The 18,395-nt window shown below is 63.3% G+C and overlaps 2 protein-coding genes and 1 long non-coding RNA gene across 5 annotated transcripts; 2 read left to right on the top strand and 1 right to left on the bottom strand.

Moving 5' to 3' along the window:
- The first annotated feature begins 72 nt into the window (after positions 1-72).
- On the top strand, positions 73-9,845 carry ENTREP3 (endosomal transmembrane epsin interactor 3). 3 transcript variants are annotated; one of them, XM_062016165.1, is made up of 12 exons: positions 73-942; positions 1,564-1,620; positions 1,756-1,866; positions 2,478-2,603; positions 2,778-2,804; positions 3,531-3,691; positions 4,978-5,077; positions 5,171-5,255; positions 7,276-7,848; positions 8,599-8,667; positions 8,857-9,110; positions 9,548-9,845. In XM_062016165.1, exons 1-12 carry the CDS (start codon positions 724-726, stop codon positions 9,719-9,721), a joined length of 1,956 nt encoding a protein of 651 aa, XP_061872149.1. In that variant the 5' UTR covers positions 73-723; the 3' UTR covers positions 9,722-9,845. The 3 variants fall into 3 exon arrangements, with proteins under 3 accessions (XP_061872149.1, XP_061872148.1, XP_061872147.1); XM_062016164.1 differs by having other exon boundaries at positions 2,697-2,804; positions 8,602-8,667; XM_062016163.1 differs by having other exon boundaries at positions 2,697-2,804.
- Positions 7,571-9,811, bottom strand: LOC133628309 (uncharacterized). Its single transcript, XR_009820654.1, has 3 exons — positions 9,620-9,811; positions 9,231-9,380; positions 7,571-7,667 (listed from the first exon to the last, which is right to left on the bottom strand). It is a non-coding gene; the product is annotated as an uncharacterized LOC133628309 (long non-coding RNA).
- A 1,218-nt stretch (positions 9,846-11,063) lies between the features above and the next one.
- GBA1 (glucosylceramidase beta 1) lies at positions 11,064-15,016 on the top strand (the record flags this gene model as incomplete). Its single annotated transcript, XM_062016172.1, has 11 exons — positions 11,064-11,543; positions 12,176-12,275; positions 12,422-12,613; positions 12,692-12,838; positions 12,964-13,097; positions 13,186-13,358; positions 13,436-13,673; positions 13,789-14,013; positions 14,112-14,275; positions 14,420-14,545; positions 14,653-15,016. Coding segments are annotated over 11 exons (2,082 nt in total), but the record flags the coding sequence as incomplete, so codon positions are not given.
- Between the last annotated feature and the right edge of the window lie 3,379 nt (positions 15,017-18,395).

Genomic DNA, 18,395 nt, shown 5'->3' with positions numbered 1-18,395 from the left:
GGAAGGGAGGGAGGGCACGGAGCGAACTACAGCTCCCGGCGTGCCGTGCAAGGGACCGACGGCCCCGGGGGCGGGCGGCGGCCGGGAGCTGCCGCAGCCACGGCCGGGCCGGGAGCGGGACAACGCGGGGTCGCCGCAGGCTCCGAGCCGGGGGGATGCTGAGCCCCGCTCCCCCCCGCATCCCTGCGCCCGGCCATCCCCGGCGGCCGCTCCGCGCGGGGCTGCGGGGAGAGGGGCGCGGAGCCCCCCGGTGACGGCGCGGGGGAGGGGGAGCGGGGGGCTCACGTCGCTCCTCGGACGATGCTCCGGCCACGACCCTTGACTCCCGTTTCCCGGCGTCGCCCCGGGGAGCGGCGGCTCGGCCCGGGCACAGCATCCCGGGCAGGATGAGCCCCCGGCGGGGGCCCGGCGTTGGGAGGACGGCGAGGGAAGCAGCAGCAGCCCCGGAGCGGCGTTTTGCCTCGGGCCGGCGGCTCCAGGCCGGGATGCCGAGGTGCCGCTGAAGCCGTTCCCCGCGGGGCCGTGGGCGCTGCCCCGAGCACCCTCCCGGCGGCAGGAACGAGCCGCCCTCAGCTCTTCGCAGCCGGTGAAAGGTGGAGCCCGGCCCGACCCCATCGGAGCATCCTCCGCCGCTGCCCCCCCCCCTCCATCCACCGGGGTCGTTGCCGTCGGTTGTCCCGGGGGCTCCGGGGCCGCTTGTCCCGGTTCTTTGCCGGGGTAACCATGCCATCCCCCAGCGATTCCAGCCGCTCGCTCACCGGCCGCACGTCCCGCAGCCTCACCCACCTCCGCGTCCAGCGCAGCTGGCTGCAGATCCTGCTGGTGCTGGGCTTAATCCAAGTGGTCCTGGGGGTCTTGATCGTCGCTTTCAGCTTGGTGGCGGCCACCATCACTCCCTCCGCTAAGATCCGACATTCCTGCCCGTCCTGGGCCGGTTTCTCGGTGAGTCCGAGCCCCGATGGGGCCGGGGCTGGGGGCTGGGGAGGGTCCGGGCAGCTCCCGGGGTCTCAGGGGAGTTTGTTCCCCATCCTCTGCCTGTGGCTGCCGCGGTGCATTGTGGGAGAATCCTCAAGCTTCCCCCCCCCCCATCCCCATCCCCCTCCCCCCTTCCTCACCCAGGGCGGCTTTGTGGGGGATGGGGGACCCCCAGACGGGTGTGGGGGTGCGGGGAGGGGGTTGTGACACATCCAGGGGTTGAGGTGACAAGGTTCTGGGCTGAAGCCAGGGTGGCTTCGTGCAGCCACAGGCAGGGAGGGTGCTGGGGGGTGACACAGGGTGTGTGACCAGGCTGAGTGGGGTGAGGGCAGGACCCTGAGACCCCCGTGATGACCCTGCAGCACAGATCCTGGCCTGGGTTCACCCCCCAGCACCGAGCTGCCCGCAGTCCCCAGGCTCTCCAGTGTCCTGAATCAGCAGTTTCTCCCACTTTGCCGTGTCAGGGTTGCTCCTGGGCCAGCTCCAGGCCCACAGGGCTCTGCCCAAGGGTTGGGGGGTTGCTCTGAGCCCCCTTTTGCTTGGCACAGACCCCTCCCCATCCTCACCCCTGGCCTTGTGCATCTGCAGCTGGCGCTGTCTGGGCTCGTTGGCATCGTCTCCTGGAAGCGGCCGTTCACCCTGGTGGTAGGTTCCTCTGGGGGGGTGTGGGGTGAAGGGGGGGTGGGGACAGTGTGAGGGGGGCTGAGCAGCCCCATGTAACCCCCAGAAACAGCAGCTCCCTGCTCCCCAGCTGGCAGCCCCTTCTCCTCCCTGCTGCAGATCACCTTCTTCACGCTGCTGTCGGTGCTGGGCGTCATGCTGAGCCTCGCTGGGTCCATCCTGTCCTGCCAGAATGCACAGCTGGTGAAGTCCCTGGAGGCCTGTGAGAGGGTGAGAGGGGCAGGGGGCTACCACAGGGACCCCCCTGGGCAACCAGCCACAGCTCAGCCCTGGCTGCAGGGCTCTGGGGACACAGGGAGTTGGGGATTAGGGGTCTGGTGGGACAAACTGGTGGGTCTTGGGGGTCCTGAGGTCACACATTAGGGGTCTGGTGGTGGGATGTGCTGGTGGCTTTTGGGTCCAGAGGTCCCTCACAATGTTCTTTGTCCCCTGGAGGCCTGTGAGAGGGTGAGAGGGGCAGGGGGCTACCACATGGACCCCCCTGGGCAACCAGCCACAGCTCATCCCTGGCTGCAGGGCTCTGGGGACACAGGGAGCTGGGGATTAGGGGTCTGGTGGGACAAACTGGTAGCTCTTGGGATCCAGAGGTCCCTCACAACGTTCCTTGTCCCCAGGAGAGGGACTCCTGTGTCCCTGGAGGTGTGTGAGAGGATGAGGGGGGCAGGGGGCTACCACATAGACCCCCCTGGGCAACCAGCCACAGCTCATCCCTGGCTGCAGGGCTCTGGGGACGCAGGGAGCTGGGGATTAGGGGTCTGGTGGTGGGATGTGCTGGTGGCTCTTGGGGTCCTGAGATCCCTCACAATGTTCCTTGTCCCCAGGAGGGGGACTCGTGTGTCTGCTGCCAGGTCACCTCTGAGCCCCCCCCAGCCTCCTGCAGCCACCAGAGCGAGATGTTGATCATGTTCCCCAACCCCAACTGCAGGAGCATCCGTGTGGCACTTAAGGTGGGGGACCCAGGGGGACAAGGGGAGCAGCTCTGCACCCCTCAATTCTCTGTGGGCACCCACAGCTCACCCCCCCCACACACTCCTCCCCAGGACCTTCTCTTCAGTGTCTGTGGTTTAACCATCTTCTCCACCATCATCTGCACTCTCTCTGCTGTTGTGTGCTGCATCCAGATCTTCTCCCTCGACATTGTCCATGTGGTGAGTGCCAGCCCTGGCCCTGGCAGCAAATAGAGCTGAGAAGAAACACTTCCAGGCTTGGAGGGGGGAGCATCTGGGATGTCAGGGTAGGACCTGAGTGTGGCTTAATGCTCAGGATGTGCATCACTCTGCCCTGTGTGAGATATTTGTGAGATGTGTCTGGGATGCTGGGGACAATTCTGGGCCCCTCAGTTGCAGAAGGACAGGGAGCTGCTGGAGATGGTTCAGCACAGGGCACAGAGATGCTGGAGTGGAGCATCTGCCTTGTGCTGGAAGGCTGAGGGAGCTGGGGCTCTGCAGCCTGGAGAAGAGGAGCCTGAGGGCTGAGCTCAGTCATGTCTGCAAGTGGCAGGAGGCTGGAGCCAGGCTGTGCTCAGGGATGGCCAATGACAGCACAAGGGGCAATGGGGATAAACTGCAACAGAAGAGGTTCCAAAGCAACACCAGGAGGAATTTGTTCCCTGTAGAGCTGAGGGAGCACTGGCAGGGGCTGCCCAGATGGGCTGTGGAGGCTCCTTCTCTGGGCACATCCCAGCCCCAGCTGGATGAGTCCCTGTGTGCCCTGCTCTAGGTGCTGCTGCTCTGGCAGGGGGGTTGCACTGGATGAGCTTTGGAGGTCCCTTCCAACCCTTGAGACTGTGTGTGATCCTGTGTGATTCTGTGTGATCCTTTGCTGGATCTCTGAGCTGAGGCTCCCAGCTTTCCCTCTTTCCCTTCTCCCTGCAGCTTGTCCCCCAGCGCTCGAGCTCAGTGACACTGGAGTGCACGTCCCCCCCTGACACCTTCCTGCAGAGCATGATGGACTTTGAGGAATTCGTGCCCCCGGTGCCACCACCCCCCTACTACCCCCCTGAGTACACCTGCAGCTCTGAGACTGATGCACAGAGGTACCACACTGAGGGAGCCCAGCCTGGTGCAGGAGCAGAGTGGGGCAGGGAGGGGGTTGATGCACAGAGGTGCCACACTGAGTGAGCCCAGCCTGGTGCAGGAGCAGGATGGGTGTGGAAAGGATTGATGCACAGAGGTGCCACACTGAGGGAGCCCAGCCTGGTGCAGGAGCAGGATGGGTGTGGAAAGGATTGATGCACAGAGGTGCCACACTGAGTGAGGCCAGCCTGGTGCAGGAGCAGGATGGGTGTGGAAAGGATTGATGCACAGAGGTGCCACACTGAGGGAGCCCAGCCTGGTGCAGGAGCAGAGTGGGGGACAGGGAGGGGGTTGATGCACAGAGGTACCACACTGAGTGAGGCCAGCCTGGTGCAGGAGCAGGATGGTTGGGGAGGGAACTGATGCACAGAGGTGCCACACTTGAGGGAGCCCAGCCTGGTGCAGGAGCAGAGTGGGGCAGGGAGGGGGTTGATGCACAGAGGTGCCACACTGAAGGAGCTCAGCCTGGTGCAGGAGCAGGGTGGGCAGGGAGGGGGTTGATGCACAGAGGTACCACACTGAGTGAGCCCAGCCTGGTGCAGGAGCAGGGAGGGGATTGATGCACAGAGGTGCCACACAGAGTGAGCCCAGCCTGGTGCAGGAGCAGGGTGGGCAGGGAGGGGACTGATGCACAGAGGTGCCATACTGAGTGAGGCCAGACTGGTGCAGGAGCAGAGTGGGACAGGGAGGGGGTTGATGCACAGAGGTGCCACACTGAGTGAGCCCAGCCTGGTGCAGGAGCAGGATGGGTGTGGAAAGGATTGATGCACAGAGGTGCCACACAGAGTGAGACCAGCCTGGTGCAGGAGCAGAGTGGGGGACAGGGAGGGGATTGATGCACAGAGGTATCACACTGAGTGAGCCCAGCCTGGTGCAGGAGCAGAGTGGGGCAGGGAGGGGGTTGATGCACAGAGGTGCCACACTGAGGGAGCCCAGCCTGGTGCAGGAGCAGAGTGGGGCAGGGAGGGGGTTGATGCACAGAGGTGCCACACTGAGGGAGCCCAGCCTGGTGCAGGAGCAGGGAGGGCAGGGAGGGGATTGATGCACAGAGGTGCCACATTGAGTGAGGCCAGCCTGGTGCAGGAGCAGGGAGGGTGTGGAAAGGATTGATGCACAGAGGTACCACACTGAGTGAGGCCAGCCTGGTGCAGGAGCAGGGTGTGGGACAGGGAGGGGACTCTTTTACCCCTCCCCACACAGGATTTATCCCACCCCAACATGGGTTTTCTCCTCTTGCCTCCAACAGCATCACCTACAACGGCTCCATGGACAGCCCCGTGCCTCTCTACCCCACCGACTTCCCCCCTTCCTACGAGACTGTGATGGGGCTGAGGGGAGACAGCCAGGTGGGAGACTGAGGAGGAGGAAGGGAAGGGGGGGATTGAGGAGGGGGTGACCACTCAAGGCTGGGGCTGTGCCCTGACTCTGCCATCCCACAGGCCACCCTGTTTGACTCACAGCTGACAGAGGCCTCGCACGGCTGCGCCTGCGAGCGCGTCCCCTCCATCGTGCTCAGCGGCGAGGGTGAGTGTGTCCCCTGGGGTGGGACAGGGGGGGCAATGGGGAGGGAGGGGGGCACAGCCTTTCCCAGCAGCTCACTCAATCATTCAGCTTGGAAAAGAGCTTTAAGAGCCTTCAACCCCTCACCTCACACTGCCAAGCCCAGCACTAAGCTAAACTACATCCCTCAGCACCTCATGGATGTGTCTTGAGCATCTGCAGGGATGGGGAACTCCCCCAGCTCCTTGGGCAGCCCATTGCAATGCTTCACAGCCCTCTGGGTGAAAATGCTCCTCCTAATGTCCAATCTAAACCTCCCCTGGTGCAACCTGAGCCCATTCCCCTGTACTCAGCTTTGGTGAGGCTGCACTTTGAATCCTGTGTCCAGTTTTGGGCTCCTCTCTATAAGAAGGGACACTGAGGTGCTGGAGAGGCTCCAGAGGTGGGCTGCCAAGATTTGGAGCATGTTTCATATGAGGAACAGCAATAGAACAAGAGGAAAAGGCCTCAAGTTGCACCAGGGGAGGTTTAGGCTGGATCTGAGGAGGAATTTCTTGCCTTCAAGGGTTGTCAGGCCTTGGAAGGGGCTGCCCAGGGAGCTGCTGGGGTCCCTCACCAGAGATGGGTGGATTTTGCACTTAGTTTTTGTCATTTAAACATAAAGAATGATTTCCCTGTGAGGTGAGGGAGCCCTGGCCCAGGCTGCCCAGGGAGGGTGTGGAGGCTCCTTCCTTGGAGGGCTTCAAGAGCCCCCTGGACACATTTCTGTGTGACCTGAGCAAGGTGGGAGCTGCTTCTGCAGGGGGGGTTGCACTGGATGAGCTCTGAAGATCCCTTCTGCAGGGGGTTGCACTGGATGAGCTCTAAAGGTCCCTTCTGCAGGGGCTTGGACTGGATGAGCTCTAAAGGTCCCTTCTGCAGAGGGATTGGGCTGGATGAGCTCTGAAGGTCCCTTCTGCAGGGGGTTGGGCTGGATGAGCAGAGGGTTGGACTGGATGAGCAGGGGGTTGCACTGGATGAGCTCTGAAGGTCCCTTCTGCAGGGGGTTGGACTGGATGAGCTCTGAAGGTCCCTTCTGCAGGGGAGTTGGGCTGGATGAGCTCTAAAGGTCCCTTCTGCAGGGGGTTGGGCTGGATGAGCTCTGAAGGTCCCTTCTGCAGGGAGTTGGGCTGGATGAGCTCTAAAGGTCCCTTCTGCAGGGGAGTTGGGCTGGATGAGCAAGGGGGTTGGACTGGATGAGCTCTGAAGGTCCCTTCTGCAGGGGGTTGGGCTGGATGAGCTCTGAAGGTCCCTTCTGCAGGGGTTTGGGCTGGATGAGCTCTGAAGGTCCCTTCTGCAGGGGGTTGGACTGGATGAGCTCTGCAGGTCCCTTCTGCAGGGGAGTTGGACTGGATGAGCTCTGAAGGTCCCTTCTGCAGGGAGTTGGGCTGGATGAGCTCTGAAGGTCCCTTCTGCAGGAGGTTGGGCTGGATGAGCAGGGGGTTGGGCTGGATGAGCTCTGAAGGTCCCTTCTGCAGAGGAGTTGGGCTGGATGAGCTCTGAAGGTCCCTTCTGCAGGAGGTTGGGCTGGATGAGCTCTGAAGGTCCCTTCTGCAGGGGGTTGGGCTGGATGAGCTCTGAAGATCCCTTCTGCAGGGAGTTGGGCTGGATGAGCTCTGAAGGTCCCTTCTGCAGGGGGTTGGGCTGGATGAGCTCTAAAGGTCCCTTCTGCAGAGGGATTGGGCTGGATGAGCTCTGAAGGTCCCTTCTGCAGGGGATTGGGCTGGATGAGCTCTGAAGGTCCCTTCTGCAGGGGGTTGGGCTGGATGAGCAGGGGGTTGGGCTGGATGAGCTCTAAAGGTCCCTTCCACCCCCACCATCCTGTGATTCTATGATTAGAGAAATGCTCTAGTGGTTGTCAGGGCTGGGACAAAGGCTGAAAGCTCTCTCCCAGCTCAAACCATCCCCTGGCTTCCCTCCTCTCTCTCACCCACACCACCAGACACCCCCCTCATCCCAACACCCCTGGCAGGTAACATCCCTTCCACCTTTTCCACCTTCCCAGTCTCCATGGACAGTGGCTCTCTGATCATGTCTGAGATCATGGACATCCCTGGGGACAGCAGCCCTTCGGAGGACTCGTGTCTCCTGGAGCTGCAGGGCTCCATGCGCTCCGTGGATTACGTCCTGTTCCGCTCCATCCAGCGCAGCCGAGCCGACTACTGCCTGAGCGTGGACTGTGTGCAGTGCAGCCACCACCCCCGCAGCCCCACCCTCACCCTGCAGGGTCCCTTCGAGGACACCCCTCAACCCCGAGCTCGAGGGGAACGCTCTTACTCCTGTTCCACCGCAGAAGCCGACCCTGGAGGCGCTTGGCTTGGAGGAGCCGTCACTCACAGCTGTAATCGCTTGGAGGGTTTAGCTCGGTGCTCTGGGCCGTGTTTCCCTGAGGTGAGGCTGAAGGACAAAGGTTCCTTGCAAGGGAGAGGGGTTGGGAGCTCTGCCAGGCTTGGCCAAGGGCATCTCTGCCAACCCCGGCGGAACAGCGAGGTGTCGTGTGCGGCGTCGCCGGGGCTGAGCCAGCGCCCGCTCGTCAGGTCCCGCAGCGAGCCCGGTGTCCCCACGGCCCTCTGTGCTGGTAGGTGCTGCTGGGCTGGAGCTGCTGGCTTGGGGGTGGGTGAAGGAGGGTGGGGGAGGTGGGTTCAAGGTGGTTTCTGCTGCCCTCTCTGCTGGGGAGGTCTTGGTTGGAGTGCTGTGGCCAGGGCTGGGCTGCCCAGCTCAGGAGAGACAGGGAAGTGCTGCAGAGAGGCCAGTGCAGGGCTGCCAAGATGCTGAGGGGCTGCAACATGTGTGTGAGGAGGAAAGGCTGCAGCCCTGGGGCTGTTGAGCCTGGGGAACAGAAGCCTGAGCTCAGGGGCACCTTGTTGATCAATCCCTAAAGGGTGGGTGGCAGGAGGTTGGGGTCAGTGCCAGGACACCAGCTGGAGCACAAAAGGGTCCATTTAAACCCAAGGAGCAAGTGCTTTGGTGCTGAGGTGAGGGATCCCTGGCCCAGGCTGCCCAGGGAGGGTGTGGAGGCTCCTTCTCAGGAGCTTCCCAACCCCACCTGCACACATTCTGTGCCTCCTGAGCCAGGGGAACCTGCTGTAGCAGGGGCTGGATGATCCCTAGAGCTCCCTTCCCACCCCTCCATGCTGGGGTTCTATTGCATCTCCCTGGGTGTGCTGCAGGTTGTGGTTCTCCACGGCCCTGGGGGATCAGAGCTGGGCTGAGGTGGGGAGTGGAGGGAGGAGGAGGGTGCTGCATGCCTCATGCTGCCTGTGCTGGGGTTCTGCCCAAGCAGTAGGAGATGCTGCTGCCAAAGCCTGAGCTCTCTTTCTACTCCCAGCAGACTTCAGGGAAGTACTTGATACCAAAGCACTGGAGGACACTGTGTCCAACTCCTCTGCAGACACAGGTCAGGGCACTGGGACATGCTGGGAGAGACAAAGGGATGGTGGGTGGTGGGGGGAGGGAATCAGCCTCACCCCATTGAGGCTGGGATGGTGGAAGCTGGTACCACACAGCCCAGGGAAGGGGAGAGCAGGGCTGTGGGCAATGCCCAGAGCACACAGCACCCTGGCACCTGACGGTGGCATCTCCCCAGGGCTGTGCTCCGAGTCCTGCCTGCTCCGCCGTCCGCACTGGGACTCGCCCCGGCTGCTCCGGGCCAGCTCAGCAGGGAAGAGCAAACCTTTGCCCTCTAAGAAATTGCCTCAGCAGCAGCTGTCAAAGACAACCACTGGCTCCTTGGGAGACCTCAAAGGTTGCCGTGGCACCCGTGGGCTGGTGGCCAGGATCCTGCAGAGACCCAAGCGCAGCGTGGAGGTGCCCGGGCACAGCTCGCAGGGGCACAAGCAGGTGGGTTCCAGCAGCTCTGGTACCCCCAAGGATACCCATCTGTGCCCTTTCCCTTCTCCCAACCCCCAGCAGCATTCTCCATGGTGCTCCTTCCAAGGTCTCTGCCCCTCTGCCACCTACCCCGTGGTGTCAGGAGCGTCCCGTGGCACTACCCTCACCCAGCCCCTTCGCCCTCGGTGCCACCTCGGAGTGGTTTGATCCTGAGTGTTGCAAGACCTTTGGCTTTGCCCCTGAGTCACTTCAGCAGTTGCTGGAACATCCCAAGAGGCCCTGAGGGGAAAGAGCCCATCCTTAAATGATGGCATAGCCACACCATCCCCGCCTCTGCCATCCCTCACCACCTCTGCCCTCCTGCCCCTTGGTGCCCTAAGTGCGTGGGCAGCGTGCTGGGGGTGAGGTGCCACAGCATGAAGCTACCACTTTGGACTTCTTCCCAGGTTCCCTGGAGCTCTTGGCAAAGAGGAGCAGAGAGGCCCCAGGATGGCATCCACCTGCAGAGCTGCGGGGACCTGAGCTCCAGCTCGTCCCTTCGGCGCCTCCTCTCTGCCCGACGGCTGGAGCGTGGCCGTCCCCGGAGCCTCAGCGGGACCTGCAAGGAGAGTGTCCTCTGAGCCTGCCCCACAGCACAGCACACCCCTGCCAGGACCTTCCCAGGGTGGATATGAGGCTCCTGCTCTGGGCTGGGACCCTCACACGTTGCTTTGGACGTTGCTGCTGCTGCCCCGGCGGGGCCGGGTCCTGGGCTGGAGGGGAAGGGGTGGGGGGGGCTTTGCTGAGCCCCTTCTCCAAGTGGGGATGGGGTGAGGGGCTGGTCCCCTGGGGTGTCCCTGCTGGGTGGCCATGCCTGGCCCTGCACTGGCCTTTCCTGTCCCCTGGCCCCTGTGCTGCCTGTGCCTGACCCTGGGATGGCCATGACTGGCCCCTGCCCTGGCCCCTTGTGCCACGCGTGCCTGGCCCCTGCCCTGGCCTCTGCCCTGGCCCCTGCCCTGGCCCCTGTCCTGGCTGTGCCTGTCACCTGGGGTGGCCACATCTGTCCCCTGCCCTGTCCCCTGGGATGGCCATGACTGGCCCCTGCCCTGTCTCCTGGGATGGCCATGACTGGCCCCTGTCCTGGCCCCTTGTGCCATCCGTGCCTGTCCCCTGCCCTGTCCCCTTCCCTATCCCCTGTCCTGGCTGTGCCTATCGCCTGGGGTGGCCACATCTGTCCCTTGCCCTGTCCCTGGGGTGGCCACATCTCTCCCTTGCCCTGTCCCCTGGGATGGCCACATCTGTCCCTTGCCCTGTCCCTGGGGTGGTCATGACTGGCCCCTGCCCTCTCCCCTTGTGCCACTCGTGCCTGTCCCCTGCCCTGTCCCCCAGGGTGGCCGTGCCTGTCCCCTGCCCTGTCCCCTGCCCTGTCCCCTGCCCTGTCCCCCGGGGTGGCCGTGCCTGTCCCCTGCCCTGTCCCCCAGGGTGGCCGTGCCTGTCCCCTGCCCTGTCCCTTGCCCTGTCCCCTGCCCTGTCCCCCGGGGTGGCCGTGCCTGTCCCCTGCCCTGTCCCCTGCCCTGTCCCCTCCCCTGTCCCCCGGGGTGGCCGTGCCTGTCCCCTGCCCCACGCCAGCCGTGCCTGTCCCCTATACCAGCCGTGCCTGTCTCCGCTCCCCTCTGCAGCTCCATCCCCTCCGCGGCCGTGCCCGGTGCCCGGTGCCCGGTGCCCACCCCTCGCGCTGGCCGTGCCGTTCCGTGCCCCGTCCCCATCCCCGCGTTGCCCATCCCGGGATCCCCGCACCGGCCGTGCCCCGGGGACGCGCTTGCGGGGCCGGTCCCGCCGCCTTTACCCCCTTTCGCTAGACACCGAATAAAGGTGGTCGCCACCCCGCCGGGGGCCGTGGGGACGGTAACAACGGGAGAAGCGGGACGGGGACCGGGGGAAGGGCCGGGGCGGGGCGGCCGGATCAGCTGATCGGTCACGTAACCGACGGGGCGCCGGGAGCTGCGGCCCCGGTGCCGGTCCCGGAGCCTCGGAGCGGCGGCGACCGACGGTGCGGACGGAGGGGCGGCGCTCCCCGGTGCCCGCGCATTGCCGGGGTCCCCCCCCCAAAACCGGTACCGTGGGGTGCTGAGCGGCTCTACCCCCCCCCCCCATCCCCCCGCCCGTGCGGTGCCTCCGGGGGCGCGCCCCCCCGTTACCGTCGTTGGGGGTACGGTCGGATCCGCGCCCCGAGAGGGAGCCGGCTCGGCCCAGCCCCCGGTGCCGTTCCTGGAGCGCCGGGTGGGGGCGGGACGGGAAGATCGAGCGGCCTTAAAGGCGGAGCCGGCAGCGGGTGCCGCGGGGGAGGGAGCGCGGGGGGGACACCGCGACGGTCGGGGCTCGGCGGGGGACGTGAAAGGGGCAGGAGGGCTGCCGGGGCTCTGGGCTGGCGGCTGCTGCTGCTGCTGCTGCACCGGGCTGCAGGTGAGAACCGGGAGGGGACGGGATGCGGGACCGGGGAGGGGACGGGATGCGGGACCGGGGAGGGGACGGGATGCGGGACTGGGGAGGGGGCGGGATGCGGGACCCGGGAGGGGACGGGATGCAGGATCGGGCAGGGGACGGGATGCGGCGCCGGGAAGGGGACGGGATGCGGGACTGGGGAGGGGGCGGGATGCGGGACTGGGGAGGGGGCGGGATGCGGGACTGGGGAGGGGGCGGGATGCGGGACCCGGGAGGGGACGGGATGCAGGACTGGGGAGGGGACGGGATGCGGGACCGGGCAGAGGACGGGATGCGGGACCGGGAAGGGGACGGGATGCAGGACCCGGGATGCAGGACCCGGGAGGGGACGGGATGCGGGACCCGGGAGGGGACGGGATGGGGAGCGCCGGGACAGCGGCAGCAGCATCGTGGGGGTGGCTCCTGGGAGGGATGGATGGACCCACCTGAGCTTCCTGCAAGGAGCAGAGGATGGAGGGATGAAGTGTGGGGCAGCAGCTCCCCGGTAATGGAAGATTGAACGGGAGTGGAGAGGATTCGATGCTGCTCCAGCAGGGGAGCACAACCCACCCCTCCCTCCATCCCCTCCCGGGCTGAGGCTGTTCTGCTCCCAGGGACCCCCGGAGCTGGAGGGACGGGGAAGGCTGATGGAGGCTGTTGCTGTGCTGGGCTGGCTGCTGCCTTTGCTGCTGCAGGCTGTGCCCGGGGCTGCGGGTAAGCGCCGGGGTGCGGGACCGGGCAGGGGACGGGATGCGGGACCCGGGACAGCGGCAGCAGCGTGGGGACGGGCAGGAGAGCCCTGGCACGGCCGTATCGCCAAGCTGGCAGCTGCCTCTGCCCTCCCCGTGCCCTCTGCACAGGCTCCCGGCCCTGCAGCCCCAAGTACTTCGGGCGCGATGCCATGGTGTGTGTGTGCAACGCCACGTACTGTGACACTCTGGAGCCCGTGGTGCTGCCGGCCCCGGGCACCTACATCAAATATGAGAGCAGCAAAGCTGGCAAGAGGCTGGAACGCAGCGAGGGGAGCTTCCAGCCCAGCCTGAGTGCCCCAGGTAGTACCCTCTGAGGCTGGCAGAGATGGGCCCGATCCTGCGTGCCACCCCCCGTCACGCTGGCTTCCCTCCCTGCAGATCTCGTCCTGACCCTGGACACGACACAGAGGTACCAGAAGGTGAAAGGTTTTGGTGGCTCCATCACTGATGCAGCAGCTTTGAACATCCTTTCCCTCCCAGAGCCAGCCCAGGATCACCTCCTGCGCTCCTACTTCTCTGAGGAAGGTGAGGACATCGAGGGAGGTGGCAAGGATGGCAATGAGGACCCTGCAAAGCCTGGGCCCACCAGGGTTTGGGCACCTCCTGTCCTACTGCCCACTGTGCCTTTCTCACTTCACTGTGCCTGGCAGGGCTGGAATACAACCTTGTCAGGCTCCCTATGGCCAGCTGTGACTTCTCCCTCCATATCTACACCTATGATGATGTTCCCTATGACTACGAGCTCACCCACTTCAGCCTGCGAGACGAGGACACGAAGCTGAAGGCAGGGAGCAGGGTGGGATGGAGCAGGGTGGCCTAAGGGGTGTGGGTGGGGAGGCACAAGGGATCATTTGGGATGCTCCCTCCTCCAGATCCCCCTTGTGCATCGAGCCTTGGCCATGAGCAAGAGGCCACTGTTGCTTTATGCCAGCCCTTGGACCTCCCCAACCTGGATGAAGACCAGCGAGTCCTTCATAGGGAAAGGCACTCTGAAGGGACAAGCAGGGGACAAGTACCACAAGACCTGGGCCAAGTATTTTGTGAGGTGAGAACCAGCTGGGGCAAGGGGGATGGAACACTCAGGGTGATGCTCAGCAGTGGCTGAGGACCCTTTGTGCCCAGGTTCCTGGATGAATACGCCAAGCACAACGTGACCTTCTGGGCAGTGACAGCAGAGAACGAACCCACGGCTGGGCTGATCAACAACTACCCCTTCCAGTGCTTGGGCTTCACTGCTGAGCAGCAGAGAGACTTCATTGCAAAGGATTTGGGTCCAGCCTTGGCCAACAGCTCCCACCAGCACATCCAACTCATCATCCTGGATGACAACCGCCTCCACCTCCCTCACTGGGCCAAAGTGGTGAGTGCTGTTGGTCCCCACGAAGGCTCAGCTGCTCCATCCTGCAGCAGGAGGGTGCTGCCTTGCTGGCTGTTGCCTCTCTGCTTCAGTGCTGAGCAACTTTTGTCCCTGTCAGGTGCTGGAGGATGAAGAAGCCGCTCGCTACGTGCACGGCATCGGCATCCACTGGTACCTGGATTTCATCGGCCCCATCCAGGACACTGTGGTGCCCACTCATGAGCTTTTCCCTGACTACTTCATCCTGGCCACAGAGGCCTGCATTGGAGCTCATTTTTGGGAGAGGGATGTCATCCTGGGCTGTTGGGATCGAGGGAACCAGTACAGCCACAGCATCCTGTTGGTGAGACCCTTCCCCACACACACACACACACATTGCCAGCCCCATCTCCTCCTGTCACCCCAGTTCCCTGGGCAGACATCTGAGCTGGCCTCTTGCAGAACCTGAACCACTTTGTGACTGGCTGGACTGACTGGAACTTGGCCTTGGATTTGGAGGGAGGACCCAACTGGGTCAAGAACTACGTGGACAGCCCTATCATTGTGGATAGCAGTGAAGGGGTCTTCTACAAGCAGCCCATGTTCTACCACGTGGGACATTTCAGGTGGGTTGGGAGCCTCCCCCACCACCACAATCTCACCTGAGCTGCTGGTTGGGAATGGAACAGGGCAGCCTTGTGAGGAAGAGGATGCTCTTCTGGGCTTTGACACCTTTGCTGGGGTGGGTTGGTTGCCTCCTGTCTGTCCAGTAAGTTCATCCCTGAGGGCTCCCAGCGTGTGGGGCTTGTCCCATCCAAGGAATCCAAGAAGACAGAGCTGGAGTACACGGCCCTTCTACGCCCTGATGGTGCTGTGGTGGTGGTGGTTCTGAACCGGTGAGTGCTGGTGGCATTCCCACCCTCCTCAGGCCTCAGAGCTGCTGCAGCTCTGATGGGATCCCAGCTGCTGCAGCTCTGATCCCTTCTTGCTCCTCATCCTCCAGGTCCCCCCAGGATGTCACCTTTGGGTTGGCTGATACCGTTGGCCTCATCTCAACCGTGGCACCGGCCAACTCCATCCAGACCTACCTGTGGCAGCGACAGTGATGGGCTTGGGAGACCCTGTGGCTGGCCAGAAGCAACCAGGCTGGGCCAGGAGAGCAGCCCCACACTGGCCACAGGCCCATGGAAGAGGTGGCTCAGTGCTGGCTGCTGTGACAGAGCCAAGCCTTTGGGCCAATGAACCAGGCTGGGCAGTGCCAGGAGCACGCAGGAGGGCTGAGGGCAAGGCTGCCCCTCAGTGCAGACATCCCACAGGCTGCAAGCACCATTTTCTGTTGCTCTAGCATTAAATGCTGCTGCTTCCTCTCTCTCTTTCTCTCTGTGACTGGAGGAGAAACATCCACGTCCCTCCCCTGCTCCTGGGCACCATGGCTGGGTGCCACCCGGGCACGGAGCCCACGTGGGAAAGAGTCCTAAGTGCCTGGTTCTCCCTGCCCAGCCCTGCTGTTCACCACCCCCCAAATTGCAGCAGGACTTATCCTGCCAGGGAAATGCTCCCAGCACCAGTCAAGCACGTGCTGCCTGGCAAGGGCTTGAGCCAAACCCTGGCACTCTCCTGCTGCCTTTTGCAGGCGTGGTGCAGGAGCTGGCAGGCAGCTCAGCATCCAGATGTTCTGAGTCCTGCAGAAGGAATTGGGGGTACCCACCTTAGTGGAAGCCCCTGGGTAAGGATTTCAGTCAAGCTTCAGCTTGCCAGGCTTTTCCTGGCACCCTGCAGCCACTGCCAGCCCAATGCTGGGCACAGGGGTGGGGAGGGGGGAGTGCATGGATCACATCTCACTCAGCCCAGGGGGTTGGCAGCTGCATGAGGGGCTGCAGCAGCAGGGGCTCTGGAAGGGGGTCAGGACATTCCCCAAGCTTCTCCAGGGCTTCAGGGATGGGACAGATGAGGAGGTGTGAGGGTGATTCAGGGGCTCAGGACCCACCACAGAGCTGGCACAGCTTGAGCAAGCTGGCACAGGGCTGAGAGTGGGTGCTGAGGGCTGGCACACCCCGGAAAGAGGGAGGGAGGGAGGGATGGAGAGAGGAGGGTGTGCTGAGCCGAAGATTAAGGCAGGAAGGTCAGGATTCCGGGCAGAGTGAGGAAAGGAGGGCAGGGCTGCTGGGCACAGCAGGGTGGAGGCAGGCAGGATGCTACCCCAGGGATGCTGTCGAGGTGATGCTGAGCTGTCCCGGGGCCGGTGGGTAAGTGCGGGAGGAAGGGTGAGGATCACCCTGGGAAGCTGCCACATCCCTCACCGAGCTGCTCCTGGAAGCAGGAGCCTTGAGAAGCCCGAGACACGGCGGGGAGAGGTGCCTGGAGAACCCGGCTCCTGCCCCGAGGTCGTTTGGGTTTGTCCACAAGAGGGAAATATTTCCCCAGCATCGTCAAGCCAGGCCGGGCATCTCCCTTCCAGCATCCCCGGCATCGCTCCTCACCTCCCGCTGCTGCTTTCCCAGGCTCCTACCACCTCATTTACCGGTTATAAAAGCCCATGAGCTGATGCCGAATCATCCCGGGACACTGACAGCTCGTCCCTGGGCTCCGGGTTAAATGGAGACAGGGAGAATCCTCCAACAGCCTTGGGCTGAGCTGGTTGATTCCCAGCTCGTTTGGGGATGCACATGGGTTGGTGGCTGCTGGGATGGATGGGGAGGACAGGATCATCCCCCTACCCACTCCAGAAGCTGACCTGGGACCAGTAACCACCAGCAAGGGCTGGATCTCCCCATGCTCATGCCTGGCAGGACCCTGAGCTGCTGCTGCATCGAGGCTCTGGCACACTCAGCTCCTGAGTTACCATGAAGGCAGCTCAGCCCCAGCTCTGTGTTCCCAAGGTCTCTGTCCCTGGTTAAGGGACAAAAGTGCCCCCCTCCCAGGCTCCTCTGTCTGCTGTGGGACCGGTCTGAGCTGCCCCATGTCCTGGGAGAGGTGGCTGGGAGAGAACTGGGATGGGAGAGGGTTGGGATGGGGCTGCCCAGCACCTCCTGTGCCACTTGCTGTGGGCTGAGGCGTTGCCTTTCCCCTGGGTCTCACTTTTCCTGCTCAGCAGGAAGCTCCAATCAGCTGGAGCTGCCAGGGAAAAGCTCCTTCAGCCTCCCACTGCTTTTGCTCCTGTGGGACCTGCAGGGATCTGAGATGGGTGTGGGGCTGTGGCCAAGGTGGGGGACAGGCACAGCCAGACCTCAAAATCCTCCAACCATTGAGGTTGGAAAAGCTTTTGAAGCTCCTGGAGCCCAGCTCAGCACTGAGCCACAGCCCTCAGCAGCTCAGCTTTGGGATCCCTGCAGGGCTGGGCACTGCCCCAGCTCCCTGGGCAGCCTGGCACAGGGCTGACACCCCTCTCAGGGAAACAGTTCTGCCTCAGCTCCAGCCTCAACCTCCCCTGGGGCAACTCCAGCCCCTTTCCTCTTGTCCCATCCCTGTCTTCTGCAGCTACAGCACAGCAAGACCTTCCCAGCTCTGGGTGGCAGTTGGCACAAGCAGCTTGGAATCAGAGACTCATTTGGGTTGGGAAAGACCTTGAAGGTCATTAAATCCATCCCCTGGCCTCATCCTGCCCAGCCCAGCACTGACCCACAGCCCTCAGCACCTCAGCTCCAGGGCTTTGGGATCCCTCCAGAGCTGGGCACTGCCCCAGCTCCCTGGGCAGCCTGGCACAGGGCTGACACCCCTCTGAGGGAAACAGTTCTGCCTCAGCTCCAGCCTCAACCTCCCCTGGGACAACCTGAGCCTGTTTCCCTTTGTCCTGTCACTGAGAGCAGAGCCTGACCCCCCCCATTTCACTACAACCTCCTGGCAGGGAGTTGATGAAAAGGAGCTGGGAAAGGGCAGAAGGGACATCCCAGGTGAGTGTCAGCAGGATGGGAGGCAGCTGATCACTGTAGAGCTGATCAATTAACTCCTCATCAAAATTGGGGCTTATTAGGCTGGGTGTAGCAGTTGGCTGTCACTTTAGTCACATCTGGGGGTGGGAGACTCACAGGGCAGAGGGATGGGGGCAGGAGTTGCCCTCTGGGGCTCCCTGTTTGCCTTGTGAGTTGGAATAAGGGGCTGCCTGGTTCTGTCTGCCCTTGCCCAGTGGCCTGGGTACCCTGGGGCATGATGTAGGACCAAGGCAGGGCAGTGCTGGAGGGCAGGAGGAACTGGAGTTGCCTCACAGCTGCAGCCAATATGGTAGAAACAAGGAGAAAATGAGTCACAAAGGGCTGCTTTGCCAGGAGAGGGAGAGAATGGAGCAGCAGAGGGAGACTCTGAGCCCTGTGACTGGGAGATGGTCACTCTGTCCCCTTGGGCCACCTCTGAGGGATGCTGAGGGTATCCCCATGGTGCTGGGTGGGTGCTCACTGGGTGATGTGACCAAGGTCAAGTGGTGCCTGGGTGAGCTGGTCCAGTTCAGCCCTGGCTTTTTGAACTGGGAGGGTTGTTCTCAGAAGCCTGGAGCTGTTTGGCACCAAGGACAGAGGAGCAGAGCTCTGTGCCTGGCACAGTTGGTGTTGGGGCAGCTCTGGCTGCCTTTGCCAAGGACCAGAGCTCATCTCTGCCAGTGTAGGAGCTGTGGCACTTGCCAACTTACTGCTGGGGAGTGATAAGAGATGCAAAAGGCCTGGGCAGGGCATGGCAGTGGGCCCAGCTCCTCTGCAGCTGCATCTGACAGGTCTTGCTGCTGCACCAGGTCATGAAACCACATTTGCCACCTTCCCC

The sequence above is a fragment of the Colius striatus genome, chromosome 29, assembly GCF_028858725.1.
Source record: "Colius striatus isolate bColStr4 chromosome 29, bColStr4.1.hap1, whole genome shotgun sequence".
NCBI classification, from domain to species: Eukaryota; Metazoa; Chordata; class Aves; order Coliiformes; family Coliidae; genus Colius; species Colius striatus.
Note: the sequence above shows the minus strand (reverse complement) of the source record. Positions and strands in the feature narration are given on the sequence as shown.